This window comes from Microtus oregoni, unplaced genomic scaffold (genome assembly GCF_018167655.1).
Source record: "Microtus oregoni isolate MIOR12 unplaced genomic scaffold, Mior012 000009F_ref0000495, whole genome shotgun sequence".
Taxonomy (NCBI): domain Eukaryota; kingdom Metazoa; phylum Chordata; class Mammalia; order Rodentia; family Cricetidae; genus Microtus; species Microtus oregoni.
Genome location: NW_024543068.1, coordinates 24,940,414 through 24,960,879, shown reverse-complemented (window position 1 = coordinate 24,960,879; position 20,466 = coordinate 24,940,414). Strand labels below are relative to the sequence as shown.

Sequence of the window (20,466 nt, the reverse complement as noted above, 5' to 3'; positions counted from 1 at the left end):
TGTCAGCAGAACATTAAAGAGCCCTGAAAGAATGTTGAAGCTGTTTCAGAATTCTTTTTTAGTTCTCTCTGTTGTCAAGAAATAAGCCTTGGCTGAGATTTTGAGAAAAACCATACTTGAAAATCGGCAGCTGGTGTAGAGGAGTGAGTCGTCTTGTATTAAATTGTAACAATCACAACCATGTTATTAACAGAATAAAATATGCTTTCTCCAGGTTGAAGTTATCCAATGATGAAATCAAACGGGCAATTCTAACAATGGATGAACAGGAGGATCTGCCCAAGGACATGTTAGAACAGGTGAGCTGCCAGACAGCTTTCAGAGCCTAAATAATACTATCAGCTGCCAAGAAGATACTGAGAGAATCTGCTGTTGCTAATAGATTATTGTCTCATCTCTGAATTGAGAAGGCCAAACCTGACCCCCATGCATTCCTTAAGGGTCTTTATTCTCTCATTGTTCCCCAGAATGATAGTTGAGAAAGGAAGTTTGCAGGTTGTAAAATGGGGATAGAGATAGCTCTGAGATTAAGAGCTCTTAGTGCTCTTTTAAGGACCGGAGTTCCCAGAATCTACATTGAGTGACTAAGTCACAATCACCTGTAACTCCAGCTGAAGGAGGTCCAACACCCTTTTCTGGTATCTGAAGGCTCCCATGTCGCATGCCAGTCCCTACTCTATCCTCACTCTCGAAAGTAAAAATAAAACAAGATCCTGAACAAGTCTGCCAAATGCCCGGGATCCACAATGTTAGAGTCTGTCCCTTAAGCTTCATTTAAATTATAGTCTTAATATCTCATAAAAAAATCTGCTGGGATTAGTGGGAAAATGTGTTTCAACGGAGTGTTAAAGATTTCATGAGTACTCAGATCAAAAACTACTCTGCGAACTATTAATTACTAAATTTGCATTTTGGCTCATTATTTTCACAAGCACAAAAGCCTCTACTAAATCCCTAGCGTAGCCACCTATTCTACATACACAGTCACACCTGTTCTGCACAGCCACACCCGTTCTAGGCAGTCACACCTGTTCTGCGCAGTCACACCTGTTCTACGCAGTCACACCTGTCCTATGGGGACTGAGTTGTTTCCTGAAGCTAAGTCATGTCTCTTTTATATGTGGCATCTTGGGTCACAACTCCAGGGCTAGCCTGTGGTAATTACACATAGGTAGCCCACATCAAGTGTCCCAGATAGAAATCTTACCCAGTTTAATGGGTGATTTGTTCTGCTGCATTTCCGCTTAGCCACTCTGACTATATATCATGTGTGTCTGACTATATCATATTCCAAGAATTTTTATCTGTCGTTGTCCCCCTGGTCCCTTGGAACTTGAAAGTGTCTGAGCTTTGTGGTAACCAATGGCTGTAAGGGTATTCTTCCTTTCTGTCTCTCATCCTTGGGACACAATTGGATTTTGAGTAATCGGGTCTAAGGTTTGTGTTTGTCAGAGCCAGGTTCACTGCAGGTCATTTGTGGTTACCAGCAACCATGACTACAGACTCACCATAGCAACCGTGTACATACTCAGCTCTGAGAGTCTAGGCTGTCTTGTGTCTGGAGTGGTGAGATCACTCTTCGTGGATTGTCCCTCCGTCTTTGTGTGCATTTTGCCACTGAAATCATGGAAGACAACAGACTCAGAACAGGATAGAACTGCCGCTGGAGTTGTCCCGAGTGAGACCCTCACACTTGGCAGCAGAGCAACTTATCAGGCTGCCCTTTAAATTTTTTATTTAATTTTCAAAATAATTAATGACTCTTTCCTCATGTTGCCTGTGATTTCGTGTGAATGCACAGTTTAAAGTACCCCCGCCCCCAGTTCAGAGGTGTCTCCAGATCCCTGTTCTTCCTCCTCTCACAACACAGCTGCCCCAGCTTCGGGGGGACCCTACCTTCAAGTCACTTCTAGGAGTGAAGAACTGTGTGCAAAGCTGCTTTGGTCCTTCTGCCTTTGTCTCTATGACAAGGCCATTTGCTTAAAATTCTACAGGATCTGTTTACTGTGAAACTGCATCCAGCAAAATTCCTCCTTGAGGGAAAGGATTGCAAAGCTCTGCCAAAAGGGCTTGCGGTGCAAATAAGACATACTCCAAATAAACAAGGGAGACAGTCTGTCCACTGATGCAGCATCTGGCCAAGGACATTTTTGACCTGGTCTCTCCTGATAATTCTGTGAGCTTCTTGCTCTCTGCTCCGCTCCCACGCTCTTTCCTTCCCTCCTCTTTATACTGTCCTTCTGCCTGGTGTTCTTCCACGTGCCTCTCTTCGAGACCGATGTCTATCCCAGCTTTTCTTTACCTTTGTGTGGAGCCTGCAAGAGGTTCCACAGGCATTCCATGCTGCATGCTGCCTTTGTGTAGGTCTGCATCAGGATCACAGGCATTCCGTGCTGCGTACTGCTGGTGGCTGCTGTGTAGGCCATGGCTGAAGTCAGTGAGCCCCTCTTCTCAGAATGCATGTTTCCCGTTTCCAGGTGCTTCCCTAGCTCCGTTCCCCTGGGAAACCACCCCCATGCAGTGTGTCACTTGCCTCCGCTTGGCAAAGGGCTGAGGCTTTCCACATGCCTCCTCCTGTGCTCTTGGAAGTCACAGAAGACATGGATTGGTGGTGTTTCCCTAATCATAGACCAGTGGCGAGCCTGGCAAAGGGGAGAAGGGTGTCTAAACCAGAAGTGAGGTCCCTAGCGTAGAAGACAAAACTCCAAACTAAAAGGAAAGGAACACCTTCATCTTCTTTTCTCCTTGAGCTACAACCTTCCCTATGCAGAGGAAGAACAAGAAGCTATGTCCTATTCGGTGTCACCATTTGAGCCTGGCAACAGAAATGCCTAGAAGCATACCTGGCATCTGCTTTCATTTATCGCCCCTCTGCCCCTTTAGGGCAGGGGAGCAGTCCTTCCTAATGCCCTGAACATCCATTCCTTCTAGTCAGGAGCCCATCTGGATTGGCTGCTAGCTCACCCTCTGAGCTCTCCATCTTTAGTGAGTGCACACACAGTGCTGCTGTCTCTCTCTTCCTGGGACTCCAGGTTCTGGACAGCCAGTTCGTCCTCTCCTCCTCCGTCCACTGTTGTTCCTCTTCTTCACCTCTCTTAAACTGCGATTGCTGAGGACATTGCAGCTTCTCTGTCACCCAAGCCAGAGGATGCTTGGCAGCTCTTCTCTTCACTGGTTTCTTGCTGATGGCCGAAATGAATGCCACTTACTCCATAGTAAGCATTGTCTTAGACATGTGATTCCACATAGCTTCTCCATCTGAACCTCTGTTGCCTCCTTTCCACTTACTCCATAGTAAACATTGTCTTAGACAGACATGTGATTCCACATAGCTTCTCCATCTGAACCTCTGTTGCCTCCTTTCCAGGCTCCTCCTCCCCGTGTCCTCATCCCTTGAGTGCGGGTTTTCTTCAGCCCCGAACATATTCTTAGTGAAGTACCGCCTCCCAGCAACGCCTTCTTCTCTGTAATGCCAGTTCTCCTTTTCTGCAGGCGGCTCCTAGACCAACTGCCTTTCATGAGTTCCAGCTCACATCTGAAAGCCTATCAAATGAGTACCTCAAGTCACATCACGTTATGGGGAGGATCTCATTTTGATTGGGGGGGAGGGAAGCATCTGATCTAGAAACCAGCCTGCATGCCCATCTGCACAACAAACACAACCCTGCAAATGTGTGTGCTTTGAATAGCAATTAGACACACAGGCTAGTAACTCAGCTTCCCATATTGTTGCTCTTTCTCCCATTTCTCATTCTCATCCTCCAAAATAAAATATAAAATAAAAATATATTATTCCCACCTTTTCCCTCACTGACCTCTACCTGAAACAACAAAGAAGGTGGAATTAGAGGAACAGAAAAAATAAGCAAATTGAATGAAAAACACAAATGTAATTATTCATTCCACCATGATATAACAGGAAAAAAAAAATGTGTAGGACTCTGGGAGTCAGCGACCTGGGTTCTGTTCCTGACAATTATGTGCACGTGCTCTGTAATGCAGACTGCGGGCTGACTCTCTCCATAGGGACTCAGTTTTCTGGCCTTCTAGTGAGAGGGTCGACTCCCTAGGGCCCTGCTAAGCATACTGGTGGGAAATGTCAACAGTTCTTATTTGGAAGGTGCTAGAGAATAGAAAATGCTTCTTGGGCCAACTTAAAGCTGCTATCAAGTCAGCATGTAAATAGCCGTTCCTTATGCCTTGATCCCCAGCTAGCAGGGGTTGTAACCTCAGAAAATGTTAGAGTTTCATCTTGTAGCAAACTGGCTGAAAGGATAAAAACCTACTGCCAAGATTTCTTTTCTAACCCTTTAATACATGCTTGCTTTTAGCTTTTGAAATTCGTTCCTGAGAAAAGTGACATTGACCTTCTAGAGGAGCATAAACATGAGCTGGACAGGATGGCCAAGGCTGATCGGTTCCTGTTTGAGATGAGCCGGTGAGTTGGAAGACCCTGGAAATGAGAGATGCCCTTTGCCTGAGTGAGGAACTTACTTCCAAACTTCAGTTCTAGATAAACAGCTTGGCCCAGTTACAGTATGGTTTAGTTCTCAAATCTTTCCAAATTGGAGCTGTATGGAATGTGTTCTTTGCTTGTGGGAAGTTCTTGCCCTGGGTGAGCTAGTGTCCGAGTGTCTTTGCAGCTGTCCTTGGGGTCCGTGGGCTCACGTGCTCTGTCTTTATTGTGTTGTAAAGTTCCCTGGGTCATTCTCACTAACACTTTGAAGTCTTAGGATAATAGCTCAGCATCCTAATACCATGACATCTCAGGTTTGTTGAAAAGTTAGAGGGGAGGGGATGACAGACTCCAGCAATGTCAACATTGAGCCCCCACAATGAATAAAACATAGGCAAACATCGCTATCAGTCACAGTACTCTTCCATGGGGTCTCGGCCAGCTTTCTGAACACTTTCCCAGGAACCCCCTGGAGCAGTCCTGTTCTGTAATTGGGTTTGGTGTATGAGCCTCGTCTCTTTGCCATTTCAGGTCTAGTGATGAACTGATTCCATGCTAGAGAAAGGCCAGGGGTCTGAAATCTGGTAGCCTAAGGGGCAGACCCCTTCCCCTCTGTGCCAGCAGCCTAGAGCTGGCTCTCATTCTGCATTCCGGCTGTGGCTAGATTTACTTCTGTTATCCCCCATAACGTGCCATGTTGGAGTCTACTGTTAAAGGATAACTTTTGAATTTTGAAGCTACACCCTGCAGCCCTCAGTGTAGACAAGCTAGTGACCATCGGAAATAGCTATTGCTTCTCAAGCATGTCCAGATCTTTGCAAGTGTTTTCGCATGTAACCTTCCTAGCAGCCCTGCCTTAGGGGCTTCCAGGAGAGAGGTCTTCTCTTCTTCTACCCTCAGGGAAAAGGAGACTCAGGTGGACCTTTCTCAAGATCACCTAATAAGGGGCATGTCTGGGCTGCAAACCTAGGTCTACTGGGGGAAACAGAATGGTTTTAGAGAAGGGGCTGATCTCTGGACACTCTACTGACACTTCTATCATGAGCTTGTTAAACATGTCTCAGAAGCTTCATGCAAAGGCACTGTGACCCCCACTAGCAGCAGCAAGAATCTTGTAGTTTAGGCGTAGATCAAAGACCAGGAGGTTCCCTGCTCCCTGTAGGTGCTATGGTTGCCTGCCTTCAGGAGACTGGCTTAGGGAGCTGATGGCAAGACAGAAAGGTCTGGGAGTGGGTCTGGGGCGTGTATGACAGACACAAGTCTTTGTAGCCTTGCCAGAGGCCAAACTTCATGAAAAGTTAAGAGTCTTGAGAGGAGTGGGGGAAAGTGAAGAGTTCACATTTTCACGCCTTTTTATCTTCCGTTTTCACAAGAGCTGTGGGTATTGGGAGCGAAGTTTGAAGTGAAGGGCACCAGGCAGTCGCCCAAATACTCGATGCAGGCTCTAGAGAAATGGTCTCTCATCCTGAGTGTTAATCAACCCACCTCGCTCTTACAGGATTAATCATTACCAGCAAAGACTGCAATCATTGTACTTCAAAAAGAAGTTTGCGGAGCGTGTGGCAGAAGTGAAGCCCAAAGTGGAAGGTAAAGCCCGGGCACTGGGCACTCAGCAGGAAATAGTGTTTGTCTTCAGTGCCAGGTACAACTTTGAGCCAAGTGCACGAAGTAAACAGAATGGCTTTGGTGGTGTTTAGCTGAAATCTGCTTAAATTCCAGTGGGTGGTCGTATAAGGTCTGCACCTGGCCCACTTTGGCCTGGCCTAGGCCCTGGAGCTCCTGCACACCTCCTGAGCTTCCCCAGGAGCATTGTTTTGACCACATGCATGTGGCCAAGGGACGAACTTGCCATTCCTAGCGCTGAACCTATGGTTAGCATTCCCACATCAGTGCCTGCCTAGGGTCTAAGGGTAGGTTTTTTAGGCTGTTATGTTTACAGACATTTGCGATGTGGATGGCACTAAAGAGCACAGTTACAGAACGTACAGCAGAGACAGTCTGAGCTCCCATCTCTGGTTTAGTACCCGCAAGCCATCAGTGTAATAAACGGCCAGTTCTCCATCAGCAGAATTGGTGCACTGAGGCAAGGGAGGGTGGCAAAGGAATGCTGGAAGTGAGTGGAGTTTCATGTTGTGTGTTCTAGTCCTAAATGCTTAAGGCTGGTGAGTCAGTCCTGAGAAGAGCCGAGAGAGGAGAGGAATCCTGCCGTTCTCTGTGGACCTCTTACATGTTAGTGGTTAACTGTGCTTCTCGTTTGCATGTTTTCAGAGTGCTCAGTCACAGACCAGGGACACACCAGAGACACACATTGTCTGTGAGGATATTGGGCTCAGGACAGGCATAGATGAAAGCTTGGCTGTAACCATTGTACTTGGTGTGTTTTGCTCTGAAGCGATCCGTTCTGGCTCCGAGGAGGTGTTCAGGAGCAGTGCTCTCAAGCAGCTCCTAGAGGTGGTTTTGGCTTTTGGAAATTACATGAATAAAGGACAAAGAGGCAACGCATATGGATTCAAGATCTCCAGCCTCAACAAGATTGCAGACACGAAATCCAGTATTGACAAGTAAGTGCAGGGCCTCCAGCACTTGGCGCACCTGGGGGATTTTATAGGAAGTGACCTTTATGGTGCCCACCCGGACACCACAGTCTTGGGCATTCAGGGTACGCGCTTACTCTTCCATTCCCTCCTATTTCTCTCGCAACCCTCAGTTCCCAGGGGTCATCCTTTATCCTTCATCAGTGCATAGGGATTCCATCTATTCCATTAGTTCTTAACCTTCCTAATGCGGATACCCCCTTAATACAGTTCTTCACATTGTGGTTACCCAACCTAAAATTATTTCTGATGCTACTTCATAACCATAATTCGAGTACTATATTTGAATCATAATTTAAATATCTGTGCTTATATAGTTTTAGGTAACCCCTGTAAAAGGGTTGTTAAACCCCCCAAAAGGGTTGCAACTCATAGGTTGAGGGTCGCTGATCTCTGCCAAGGACTTTTATTGTTGGCTGTCTTTAAAATGAGTAAATGAATAAATAACTCATGGGGCTGGTGTGGTGCTTCGGTGGGTAAGGATGCTTGCCACAAGACCGAGCTCCGTCTGTGGAATCACCTGGCAGAAGGAGAAAACTGACTCCCACAACTTGTCTTCCGACCCAAACCAACATGCCATTTCACATGTGCGTACACGCGTGCATAGATACACAAATAAGTCAATAAATCTAAAGATGTTTACTTCTAAGTATAGTGTAATATACTAAAGAAAAGTCATTGGTCATAAAGATAAAGCTTGTTGGCCCTCTGTACAACCCAAACCAAGACCCAGCCCACCAGTTCCGGATGTCTCATGACCTCTCTAGTCATACACACAGAGAGAACTACACTTTGGAGAAAGGAAAACACTGACAGGCTCATGCTGGTGCTAACAGCCACATGAATGAATGCATTTGCCTGCTAATCTTCAGCTGCATGGCCAAGGCTCATTAAAATGTGTCCCAGGAAGTGCGCAGTACTGCCGCTGAGGTGAACAGAGTCTGGCTAGAGGCTCTGAGGTGCCAGATCCTATGTCCTTAGCAGGTAGGGTCATCACGTGCATTAACTCGGGTTTTCCTAAGAGCTTTTTCTCGGAGGTTCTCACTGGCTCCAAAGGAACTGGTACAGTTTTCCTAAGGTACGCTCCTCAGAACCAAATCCTTTTAGCATGACGAATTGTTCTCCCCAATTACTCCTGGCTAATGAGACTTTTTACCCTGTATTTTCTATAGGATTAGTGAAGCATGGTGTGTAACAGCCCTCAGTCATTGTAAAAAAGAAACAAGCCCTGTGTTAAGCTCTTGTTTTTGCATCCTAGAGACAGAGTGATGAGCTCTGTTATGTTAGATAAAACCCTGCCATCCTCATTTTCATGGGCATCCCGGTCTCTTTCAGAGCCCTTCACCTATGTCACAGTAGCTTGTCAGTTCATAGACCAAGGTACTGAGCACATGTTGTTAGACAAGAAAACTGAGGCAATGTCAAGTGGCTTAATCCCCCACCGCTCCTGCACACATGCACAGTGCTGCTCTTTGCGCGTAGGTGGGTCTTGTTGTTGTAGTGGGGACCTGCAGCCTCTTATTTGCATATAAAGAGCAGCTGTCTTTGAAAGGATGCCATCCCTTCAACCCTTGCTTGCAAGTACACAGACACATGCAAAATCAAATGTCTGCCCGTCCCCAGGCCTTCTGATGACTTGATACTTACTTTGTCATCTGCCTATTAAAATGACTACAGGATTTACATGTACAAGTTCTTTCAGAAGAATAAAACTATTTCTGATCTCTTCCCTCTTCGGTCTGCTTCTGAAGGCGGTCCCCAAGTGTAGCTCCACTACATATAGAGCCACAGTTGCCTGGTGGAGTGGTTGGCCGGTGAGCAGCTGCTTGTTCACTTGAGTTGAACTAAGTGGTGGTGCAGTCAGCACCAAGGGGCTGGTTCAGTAGCCACCAGGACTAGTTTGACGCATGGCTGTTCAGTCATGTTGGGTAAATGCGGTGTTACATGGATAGCAAACAAATGTGGAAGCCTAGCCTGGCTTTAATTCTTATAAACACATACAGTCCAATTGAGATCATGGAAGTTTCTCTAGATAAAGAAGCATGTCTCTAAAATCATGAAGAAAATAGCATTCATGTGATAGTTGCTGGCATTTTCCTCCCTCCCCCACCCCTTAGGAGAGAAGTCCGGGGCAGACAGGCCTTGAACAATAAAATGGAACTAGCTCATAGAGGCCTGAGCAACTAGAATACCAACCTCTGTTTTGCTTTGGTGGAAATTGCTTCCTAATTACTGACAGGAACAAAAATAAAGAGAAGAATCTATCTGAGCCCCTGACTTGTGAATAGGATTGTATTGTCCGGGTAAAGCCACAGGTACTGAAAATGCTTACATTATTATGGAAAATTGCTAGGCAGCTCTGTTTCACTTTGGTCTAGGTGGGATGGGAGGTTGTGACTTAGCCTTGAGAATTAGCAAACTGCCTAATTATGGAAACGCTACTGAAAGGGGATTAGTATACTCCTAACTGTATCAGCGTTGGTAGATTAGTAGTTCTTCGCTAAGTTAGACTAGCCAGGGAATTTTAACAAGTAACCATGCCTGGCCCCACCTTATCCCAGTTAACTGGGTCTCTGGTGTGGGCCCAGGCATCTGGAGCCCAGGTGGCTGTAAAGTGCTGTAGAACTGGTGACTGCAGGATCAGACTAGCACAGCTTTGCCTGATAGCTTTGTCAAGGTCAGTCAAGGTTCAGCTCTGCAATGCAGCGACAGCCGTTAGAACTACTACGGGTCATGCAGTCAAGAGCTGAAGAACCTGCTAAAATTAGAAGTGGCCTCACAGCTGCAGAGACATTCTGTATGTGCTGTCACAGTCTCAATCCGCTTCCCACATCAGCTCTGAAATAGGGACTTTCTGTTTGGCCACTCTCTGATGAACCGGAAGGGAGCGTCACCAATGACTACAACAATGAGCCGTCCTAGCCTTGCAAAGTACTTGTAGCCATCCAAACAGCTGCTCCTTAATGGGTTAAACAACTGTTCCTATGCCACTCTACCAGTCCTTAATGTATTTTGGTTCTTGCCCCGTGAGTAATCATCCACAGATTAATCATGTTGAGCGTTTTCCTTTTCTTTAATTTTAGGAACATTACCCTTTTGCACTATCTAATAACTATTGTGGAGAATAAGTACCCCAAGGTCCTCAATTTACATGAAGAATTGCGGGATATTCCTCAGGCAGCGAAAGTCAAGTAAGTACGGTGACAGCTTCCTTTGACCAGCTTGACGTGCAACGTGGGACGCTTAGCTGGCACCGCCTTGAAGTGAGAACGTGTGAAGTGGCCCTTCCCTTCCCTTCCCTCTGGACAGTTATGAAAGAAAGTTTGAGTCACATCCAAATTATTCAAATGTGTTAAAGGACGTGTATTTGTTCAGGGTCCTTTGGAATACTCAGCACCCCATCCTATAAAACTTGTTTTTCTTAGTAACCAGCACATAAGCAGCCAGGCCTGTTGGCTCAGGCCTGTAATCCCAGCTTCTCCAACTCAGAAGACAGACAAGAGGGCTGCAAGTTTGGTGCCCACCTGAGATACAAAGGGAGGTCAACACTGGCCTGGACAACTGAGCGAAACTGGCTCAACAAAAGTAAACCAAACCGGGCGGTGGTAGCACACGCCTTTAATCCCAGCACTCGCGAGGCAGAGGCAGGCAGATCTCTGTGAGTTCAAGGCCAGCCTGGGCTACAAGAGTGAGTTCCAAGACAGGCTCCAAAGCCACTGAGAAGCCCTGTCTCAAAAAACAAAACAAACAAAAAAAAAAAAGTAAAACGAAGGCCGAGGATGTGGCCAAGTGGCAGAACATTTGAATAGCATGTAAGGCCAAAGGTTCAGTCTCCCTAATGCTTTTAACAGCAGCCCTGTTGAGCACAGGTAACCCTGAGTTAGGGAGGATGCTTGGCGGAGCAGATAGGCGTCTTCTTGCGAGGGAGCCGCCAGTCATTATCACAGATATACACACTCCTTGGAACCAAGCGGCCCTTTAATGGGAAGCAGTCTTTATGCAAATCAAGAAGCTAAAAATAAAATGGAAAGTCGCCAGACTTTCCCCACAAATCCTGTGCTATTCAGAGATGGAAACAGGCAGCGTTCCTTGCTGTTTCCTCCCCCTCTTTTTGATACACATATACTTAAGCTGGCCTTTTGCAGTGAGTTTACAGCCTAGAAGGAGTAGGCTAATTATCTCCCTCTATAGAACTTGACAGGAAGAACAGTCGGTAACACAAAAAATTAATCTGTAATAATGAAGTATTGGTGAGCTCTTCCGTATGGTGGGAATTGTCTGTAAGAATTGAATTTTAATCTTTAATGTTGAAAAGCGTGAAATATAGAGTCTTTCTCCGCTAAGAGCAAAGAAGGCAATGAAAATGAAAAGTAGCCAGGACAGCTCTCAGAAAAATGCCTGTGGACTGAGGCTAAGTGTTGTCCGCTCTGGACTGGAGGGGCTCGGGGTGCGCCACCGTTAGAGAGCCTGTGTGGCTGCGGCTCATTTCTGCGCAGCAGTGTGCTGAAGCACAGGCCCTGTGATTCAAGCATCAAATATTCTTGTGCACATGGGAAACATTTTTCTTCTATTTTTAACCTATAAAATATACCTGCTGGCAGAGGAAAAAATGTACAGAAAAATTATACATGTAAGTTCCATATTTTTTTAATGATAAGCCTTTTGTGGGACCTGAGAATAAAAGGGAATTTTTTTTTTCATTTTATTTGTGTGTGTGTGTGTATAAGCATGTGCTTTGACAAATCTTTGGAAGTTCTAACAACTGTGGAGTCTACTCTCTCCTTTCACTGTGTGGGTCCTGAGGAGTAAACTGAGGTAGTCAAGCTTGGTTGGCACTAAGCACCTTTGCCTACTGAGCCATCTCACTGTCCCTGGATTTCTAAACATTTAAGCTAAACACACACACACACACACACACACACACACACACACACACACACCCCAATCCGAGCATGAACTCTCTTGAGCCACAGTGTATTACTCCTGTAAGCTTCATGCTGCCTGCTGAAATGTTGCCCTTTTCAACAGCATGACTGAGCTGGACAAAGAGATAAGCACCTTGAGAAGCGGCCTGAAAGCTGTAGAGATGGTGAGTACCTGCTTCCCATGGTAACCACCAACCTCTTCACCCTCCTGCTTCCCATGGTAACCACCAACCTCTTCACCATCCTGCTTCCCATGGTAACCACCAACCTCTTAGCCGTCCTGCTGGAGTTCTGACCTTGAGCAAGCCCCCTTGGCCTGTGACCTGCCCAGGATAAACCTAGTTGCATAAGATAGAATGACCACCAAGAACCAGTGTGGCAACTTAGCTCTTTGCAGCCAAATGTCCTGAGTGACTGACCACAGTCAGAACTGGAAGTGGGCCTGGGGGGCCACCGATTTACGTGGGAAGTAGGCCTCCCTAGCACGAGTGGGCCGGGTGAGGCCATTTCAAAGACCCTCTCAATTTCCATGTTCTGTTACTGTTTGATGTTGACTTTTTGAAGACTGATGGAACTTCTCTGTTGCTTTTGAACTGGCTCTTTGGGGAGTCTTTACCAAACACGCACTCGGACATATTGTGCCCAAGGCACTAGGTCACGGTGACCCAGAGCCCCTGCCATTCGGTGCTGCAGTGGCAAGAGCAGCCAGTTCCCTCGGCAGGGCCCTGTCTAGATAAGCATAATGATCAAAGAGGAGCGTGATGGAAGGGCTGGAGAGACTGAACGTACGGAGGCCTGTGATCGACTGGCATGTCCTGGGGGACGTGCTCCTACTGGAGGAGGTGGATACCAGTTATGGCTTCGAAGCAGGGGGCTGTGAGACGGTACACAGGAGGGAGGCTGCCCAGGTGCAGAAGATGAAAAGGAACCACAGGAATGTGTCAGAAGACAGAGAGGAGTCAGTATGTAGCAGGGCTGTGCTAGGACACCACCTTGGGAGTGCCACATGAATACAGCCGCCTGCCCCAGAGCAAGTCCAGGGCTGAGAGCCGCCACTCACAGCCCCGCCTGGTTGGCTGGGTCTGTACTGGGTGAGGTTACTGATTCAGAGGCAGGCGGAAATTTTCCCCTCCCTTAAATACCTTGCGAGTCATTTATCACTAAAAGCCATGGCTCCCCATTGCTCTTATTTTAATCACAGATCTAGACACTATTGAGTTCATTAAAGACAGTGCTGATAACAATTTATTCCCCCCCCCCATAAGATTTAGGAGCATGTTTTTGAGGGGTTAGGGACTAAAGGAAGATAAAAGAATTGTGTTATGACTACCTGGACATCCCTCCACAGATCTCAGAAGGCCCAGCTTTCCCAGGGCATTTTGGTCACCTTTTCCTTATTAGGTAGACTTTCTTGAGACTCAAGTGGCGGTTGTGCCATCCCTAAGACAGGTAGTGGTCACTCTTGAGCCCTGTGTCCACGTTAGCACAGACCAAGCCCTGGTCAGGGTGGTGTCCCAGGGGTGTGCTGTGGCTTTGCTCGCTAAAGCATAGCTGCGCTGCATCTCCTGGGGGCACGTGGTAGCACCATGCTCTTACTAGGAAAGGAACGCAGAAGCTGTCATAGGGTTTCTTTCTGTGCTTTATACATGACCAAAAGCCACTCAGGGAGAGAAGGATTATGTCACTTATATTTCCATACCACAACTCATCAGCAGGAGTCAGAGCAAGAACTCAAGACAGGAACCTGGAGGCAGGAGCTGAAGCAGAGACCATAGAAGAATAATACTGCTTGCTGACTTGCCCCTTATGGCTTGCTCAGCCTGCTTCCTTATACCACCCAGAATCATCTGCCCAGGGGTCTCACAGTCTACAAAGAGCTGGGCCCTCTCATATTGCTCATTAGTCAAGAAAACACCCTAAGGACATGTCTACAGGCCAATCCAGTGGGGACATTTTCTCTACTGTGATTCCCTCTTCCCAGATGACCCCAGCTTGTATCCAGTTAGCAAAACCACCAACTAGGGAAGGCTTTCTCTTCCCCTGGCAGCCGAACTATCTAGCTCTAACTGGACACATTAGTAGGAAACAGAGCTGACCTCGTCCAAATATTCGTGTATCCTAATTGTTCTTTGTCCTAGTCAGTGATGCTGTGTGAAGTATCAGAGAGAAATCAGATAGTGATTGGATAATGACACCCTTCAAGATGCTTCACCATCACTGCACCCATACAAATACACACACACACACACACACTGCTAGGCCAAAGTACTGAAACTGTGGTGTTGTCTTCCAGTCAGAACTGTTATGGGCTTTTGCTTATCCTGTCATTGATTTTCAGGGTCACATGGGCAGTGCCCTTCTTTCACAGTGAAAGGCAGCAAGATCCAGAGTCGTCTGCCATCAAGAGCAGGGCCAGTAGTAGGCTGAGTCAGAGCCCATAGCCCTTGGGCATAACACTCCTGCTGAATAGTGTTTGCCACATCGGGGCAGGAAAAACATGTGACCATCAGCCAGTCAGGTGGCACTGAGCATAGTTATTGCCATGACTGGGGCAGGCAGACTGAGCTCAAATTCTGCCTCTGTCATTGATCAGCTCCTTGGCTTTGAGCAAAGAATTAATTTCCTCTAAGCTCTGTGTGTCTGTGCAGTGGGGATAGTGATGCCGGGTACTGTGGCTGTTCAGAATGTGTGTCTTAAAATGGCTGGACTTCAGTCATCTATGTGATCCTCACATGGAGAAAACGGAATAGTAACAGAAGGTTCATTTCCCTACCTGTCTATTCACCAAAACCTATTAGTGTGGACAGTAAGAAGGGAGAGGGTGGTTATGTTGCCAGATGCTGCAGCTGCAGTTCTGCTGACCGAGATACCATGGTTTAGGAAGTGAATAGAATTGGGAGAAGTGGGGAGGTGGGGAACCAAGACACTGGAATTCTGCACCAGAACATCAGCCTTTCCTTCATAAATCTTTGAATCCAATGTGCTCCTACTGTTTGTTTGGGCTCTGTTGATTTGAACTAACTGTTAACTTGCTTCTAAATCCAGAGTGAGAAATCACCCCTGCATAATACTCAGAAAATTCAGTAACTGTTTCCAGTATTTCAGTGCACATGGCTTGAACTTGGTGTGGAGAGGGGAAGGATGGGGAAGTGGAATAACATGAGAGCTTTTAGATGTGTTTGCTATCTGAGTTGTTTAACTTGAGTACTGTGGAATAGGAGACAAAGTGTGTGTGTATATGAAACCTACTCCATCAGCATCTGCTTCCTATTTTCAGGAGCTGGAATATCAGAAGACTCAGCCCCCCCAGCCTGGAGACAAGTTCGTGTCTGTTGTCAGCCAGTTCATCACTTTGGCTAGCTTCAGCTTCTCAGATGTTGAAGATCTGCTGGCAGAAGCTAAGGAGCTGGTAAATTTCCCTGTGCACTTACTTGTGTGGTCCTTCAGGCCCGAGTTCCCATGTGCTGCTTAAAGTCAGCAGCCTGTTTGGAAAAGGAGCAGTAGTATCAGACCGTCACAGTCAGGAAGTGCAGCAGCAGACAATTGTTTTCCAGGTTCTGCTATTGCATGGAGCAGTGGTATTTTTATCCCCAGGGTAGCCCTTAGTGTCTTAGCCCTGTGTTATCTTTTGCCTATGCAAGACTTTGAAGTTTGGGATGGTGGCACCTTTCCTTTGGTTTCCACTGGATTGATATACTCATCTCTGAAAGCAGAGTACGTGATGAGTTTGGGGAGCAGGTGTGACCAAGGTCACATCTCTGTGTAGGATGCTCATCTGAGTCAGCATCCAGGGACAGGATGCTGCCTCTGCAAATGCACAGAGCGGGCTAACAGATGCCTTTTACTTCACAGCATCTCTACAAAGGGATGTTATTTTAGTAAGACACTCTTTTGTGATTCTTCCTATTTAAGTTTGTTTCCTAATTGTTGAAATACGGAGCGGCGGGCTGTGTCCCGCCACCTGGCTAGCTTTACCCAAAATAATTACACGGAAACTGTATTCTTTTAAACACTGCCTGACCCATTAGTTTTAGTTTCTTATTGGCTAGCTTTTACATATTGATCTAACCCATTTCTATTAATCTGTGTAGCCCACGAGCTGGCTTACCAGGAATGATCTTAACCTGCGTCTGTCTGGAGTGGGAGAATCATGGCGACTCCCTGACTCAGCTTCTTTCTCCCAGCATTCCATTCTGTTTACTCCGCCTACCTAAGGGTTGGCCTATCAAATGGGTCTAGGCAGTTTCTTTATTAATAAGAAATCACTCCCACATCATTTCCCCTTTTTCTGTTTAAACAAAAAAGAAAGGCTTTAACTTTAACATAGTAAAATTACATATAGCAAAACAGTTATCAAGCAAGAATTACAGTTACTATATTTATATCTATTTTATCTTTTATCATAACTAAGGAAAACTATAACTATCTATTATTCTTCAACTCCATCAAAGACTCCAGAAGGATATAATACTACCTAAGTAAACAAGAAATAAGAAAACTCTAGAAATGACAGAGACATCTTGCTGCCTGGACAGTCACCCAAAGTTCTTTTGTATGGTTGGGGCATCCATCTTCAGCCTTCAGGCCCATAGTATCCAGCAGACATTTTCATGAAGCAGGAAATTTCAAAGACAGTTCAGTCACTATCTGCTGTGTCCTGCAGAATGTCTCGCAGACTCTTTCATGAGTCATGAACCCCAAAAGACCGTCTCACCTTTAGGCAAGTTCAGCAGTCCTCTCTCTGAGGGTTCTCTGTGTCCATTTTATGCAACAGTCCAGGCAAGAGCAGTTTCTTGCCCAAATGGCTATCCAACTCCATAAGGATCCTCTTCGATGCCCATCTTCCTCTCGAAGTAGATTGGTGCCACCAGGAGCAGATATGTCTCATTGTCATGAAAAGTCCTAAGTTATTAAAACATTCTCTCTCTCCTTTTTAAGCCCTCTCAGGTTTTACGTGGAGTTCATTAGCATGTTGGGTGCCACTCTGTTGAAATACGGAGCGGCGGGCTGTGTCCCGCCACCTGGCTAGCTTTACCCAAAATAATTACACGGAAACTGTATTCTTTTAAACATTGCCTGACCCATTAGTTTTAGTTTCTTATTGGCTAGCTTTTACATATTGATCTAACCCATTTCTATTAATCTGTGTAGCCCACGAGCTGGCTTACCAGGAATGATCTTAACCTGCGTCTGTCTGGAGTGGGAGAATCATGGCGACTCCCTGACTCAGCTTCTTTCTCCCAGCATTCTGTTGTGTTTACTCCGCCTGCCTAAGGGTTGGCCTATCAAATGGGTCTAGGCAGTTTCTTTATTAATAAGAAATCACTCCCACATCACCTAATAACCTTTTGTTAGGTAATAACCAAGACTTCTAAGCTTGCTCCCTTGGTAAATCTTCCCTCAGGTACCATCTTACTATTCATAGGTGGTATTAAGCCCATTCTCTACCACAGAGTTCTACACTGTCCACCTCTGAGTGTGCATTGTCGTTGCTGTGCTAAAATGACCTAAAGCAGCTGGGGAGGAAAGGGTTTATTTGACTCACGTGCCCCAATCACAGTCCATCATGAAGGGGAGTCAGGGAAGGAGTCAAGGCAGGAGCTGAAGTGGAAGACATGGAGGAATGCTGCTTACTGACTTGCTCCCCACAGCTTGCTTCCTCATTCAACCCAGGACACCAAGGGGGCACCGCCCATAGAGGGCTGAGCCCTCCAACATCAATCATTAATCAAGAAAATGCCCCCCCCCCCAGACTTGCCCACAGCCAGTCTATTGTAGGCAGTTCCTCAGCTGACTTTCCTCTCCTCCCAAGTGTGTCTAGTTGACAAAAATTACAGCACAAGCTTTCAGCCGCCACCCTACTCCGTTCACTTCAGTCTCTCCTTCAAGCTTGAGTAGTAGGGATCAGATTGAAGTCTTCTGTGTGGTTTACTGATCTCAAGTTCAGAGGCTGTGTTCACAAACATCAGCTAATCTCAGTGCTACCTTCCCGCTGCACCAAATCACTAAGGAGACAGATGTGCTACACGGCTGCCATTCGGGCTCCACCTCTGACATAGCACAGTGGGAACAGGACAAGCAGCATGGGTGTGGCCCAAACTCACTCTTGAGTTTGTAAAAAACGGGGATCCCTACTCTGGAGTCCTAACAGGTGACCTACCTCGTCAAGGAGCTAAAATACAGAATCAACTGAGTTATTTTTATTTATTTATTGAAACACACATGCAGAGAACTCTGAGATTTTGTGTGTGGGAACATTAATCTGGCCCAAGGTTCCTTCGGATTTCTAAAACTAAAATATACATGACTTCATCATCACTAGAATTCCTAGATAAAAAGATCATCCGTGATGGCTTAAAGTGCATGAACTTGAATATTTTAGAAGCTCAGCTGTAGACTGTTTATTGCTGTTCCGTTCATTCCAGAACTTTTAGAAATCAGCTTATAAAAGCATGAATCAAGTTAGACTACTCTAATGTGGTGTGAGAAGAATGCTATGTTTTTCCCTAAAGAGTTCTGTTTTGTAATAGAACATTTCCAAATAAGTAAAACTTTGAGACTAGTTCCACATTAAGAGAAAATGGCCGAAAATATATTTTAAAATAGGCCAGTGAGCTGCTTCATTGAGTGAAGTCACTTCCATGCAAACCTGATGACCCGATGACCTCCCATCCGAAGGGCAGAAGTGACTCTAAAAGCTGTCCTCCCACCTCAATGTGGGCACCATGGCTCACATGCACCTGCACGCTTACGTGTATGTGTGCACACACAGTAACTAAGTTTAAAATAATAGAGTAACTATAAAACGTGTACAAACGTGCATATCTTAGTCAAAATTGTCATATATAGGAACGTGGAAAACATCTTCTTTAATATCATAATATTACTAAAATATCAGAAGCTTTGACAGTATAGGTAATGCAAGAAAAATCAAATCAGTTAGAAACCGTGGAATTAAAGATGATACAAGCTTGCCGTGATCTGAATATGAAGAAAATAGAAGGTCTTATCAGGAAGCAGTTGAGTAGCACCGGAAAGAGAATTCAGTTGACTCTGAAGCATGGTCTCTGAGCTAGGCTGCACAGGGCCAGCACCGGGGCCCTTCCCAGCATGGGAGCTCAGAGCTGATGGTGCTGTTGATGGCGCTAATGCTGAGACTTGGGATGGCAGACTCTCCAGGTTACTAAGGAAAGCCCTCAGAGCTAAAGCAGAAACAGTTAAGAGGTTGGAAAAGAAACTGCACATATTATTTTGTTTCTGTATATTTTATGTAAATTTTAAAAATTATCCCTAACTTTGTACTTGTCAGCTTCAAAAAGAGACGTTTAAATGGGTTTCTGAGACATTGTAGGCTTGGCCTAAAGTAATCTCAGGCAGAAACTTGGGACAGCACGAATGACTCCAGCCAGTTATTGTTCCCTAATTAGACCTGGGGGAGCCTAAAGACAATATTAGCATTATTTATGGATAAGAAAAAGCAGCTGACAAGTCCCGGGTCCCATTTGTTTTCCATATTCACCATATGGCCCCAATAAATGGCATTAAACCCCTTCAAAGGACAGCTTAAAGCACAAGGTTTCCAACCCCCGCTGTGCTTGCTGTTGGTCTCTGGGTCTTGGGTGTCCTGGCCTGCAGTGTTCTGCCATCTCGTGTTTACTGCTGTTTAGTTAATACAGAGTCAAAGGAGGAAGTCGTAGGTTGAGCTGAGATGACGGGACGGGGCACATGGCTTCAGAAGTCAGGGATATTCCGTTTTCCGCTTGGGAAATGGTGGGTAGGTGCGCTCAGCAACTGAAGGTAAATAGGCTGGCTAAATCCACCAGTTAGAGCTGCGCTTCAGCCTTCTTGGAGAATTCAGTTGGACGGTGGAAATCAGTTCTCTTGGAACACTGAGGTCTTTTTTCTTTTTTTCCAAATCTTTTTCTCCAGTTCACTAAAGCGGTGAAGCACTTTGGGGAAGAGGCTGGCAAAATCCAGCCAGATGAGTTCTTTGGGATTTTCGATCAGTTTCTTCAAGCCGTGGCAGAAGCAAAACAGGAGAATGAGAACATGAGGAAAAGGAAAGAGGAGGAGGAGAGGCGGGCTCGCATGGAAGCTCAGGTGAGAGAGAGGAGGCTCACTCAGCAGGTCCTCCCAGAAGCCCTTGCCACAGCCCTGTTTCCTGTGGTTCAGTCTCTCCCTTCTGTGGTCCTGGGGACCAAAGCCAGGGCCGCAGGATAGACAGGGGCTCTTCTCCGGCACTCAGCTCTGACCCAGACCCAGGCCCTTTGTCCCCAGCCCTGTGCTGCACTGTCACGGACGGAATACCTGTGTGGTCTAGAGTGACTCAGACGGCTTAGATCCGTACCACATTTCTCTTGAGCCATTCGGCAGTTTCTCCAAAGACTGGAAAAGCCTGTCAGCATCCCATGAATGGATCGCCTTAGAAATTACTTTAAGAAATGATTGTAAGATTTCAAGAGGACACTGTGTCCTTTATAATCACCCTAGA

The 20,466-nt window shown here is 46.1% G+C and overlaps 1 protein-coding gene across 3 annotated transcripts in view; it reads left to right on the top strand.

The window, feature by feature from the left end:
- Daam1 (dishevelled associated activator of morphogenesis 1) overlaps positions 1-20,466 on the top strand; it is a 157,313-nt gene that overhangs the window by 133,925 nt on the left and 2,922 nt on the right. For all 3 annotated transcript variants that reach the window (XM_041658153.1, XM_041658151.1, XM_041658152.1), the window contains 8 exons: positions 215-299; positions 4,332-4,438; positions 5,955-6,043; positions 6,849-7,017; positions 10,134-10,241; positions 12,079-12,139; positions 15,253-15,384; positions 19,905-20,075. In XM_041658153.1, the coding sequence (XP_041514087.1) occupies positions 215-299; positions 4,332-4,438; positions 5,955-6,043; positions 6,849-7,017; positions 10,134-10,241; positions 12,079-12,139; positions 15,253-15,384; positions 19,905-20,075 (922 nt within the window). The remainder of the gene's footprint in view (positions 1-214; positions 300-4,331; positions 4,439-5,954; positions 6,044-6,848; positions 7,018-10,133; positions 10,242-12,078; positions 12,140-15,252; positions 15,385-19,904; positions 20,076-20,466) is intronic.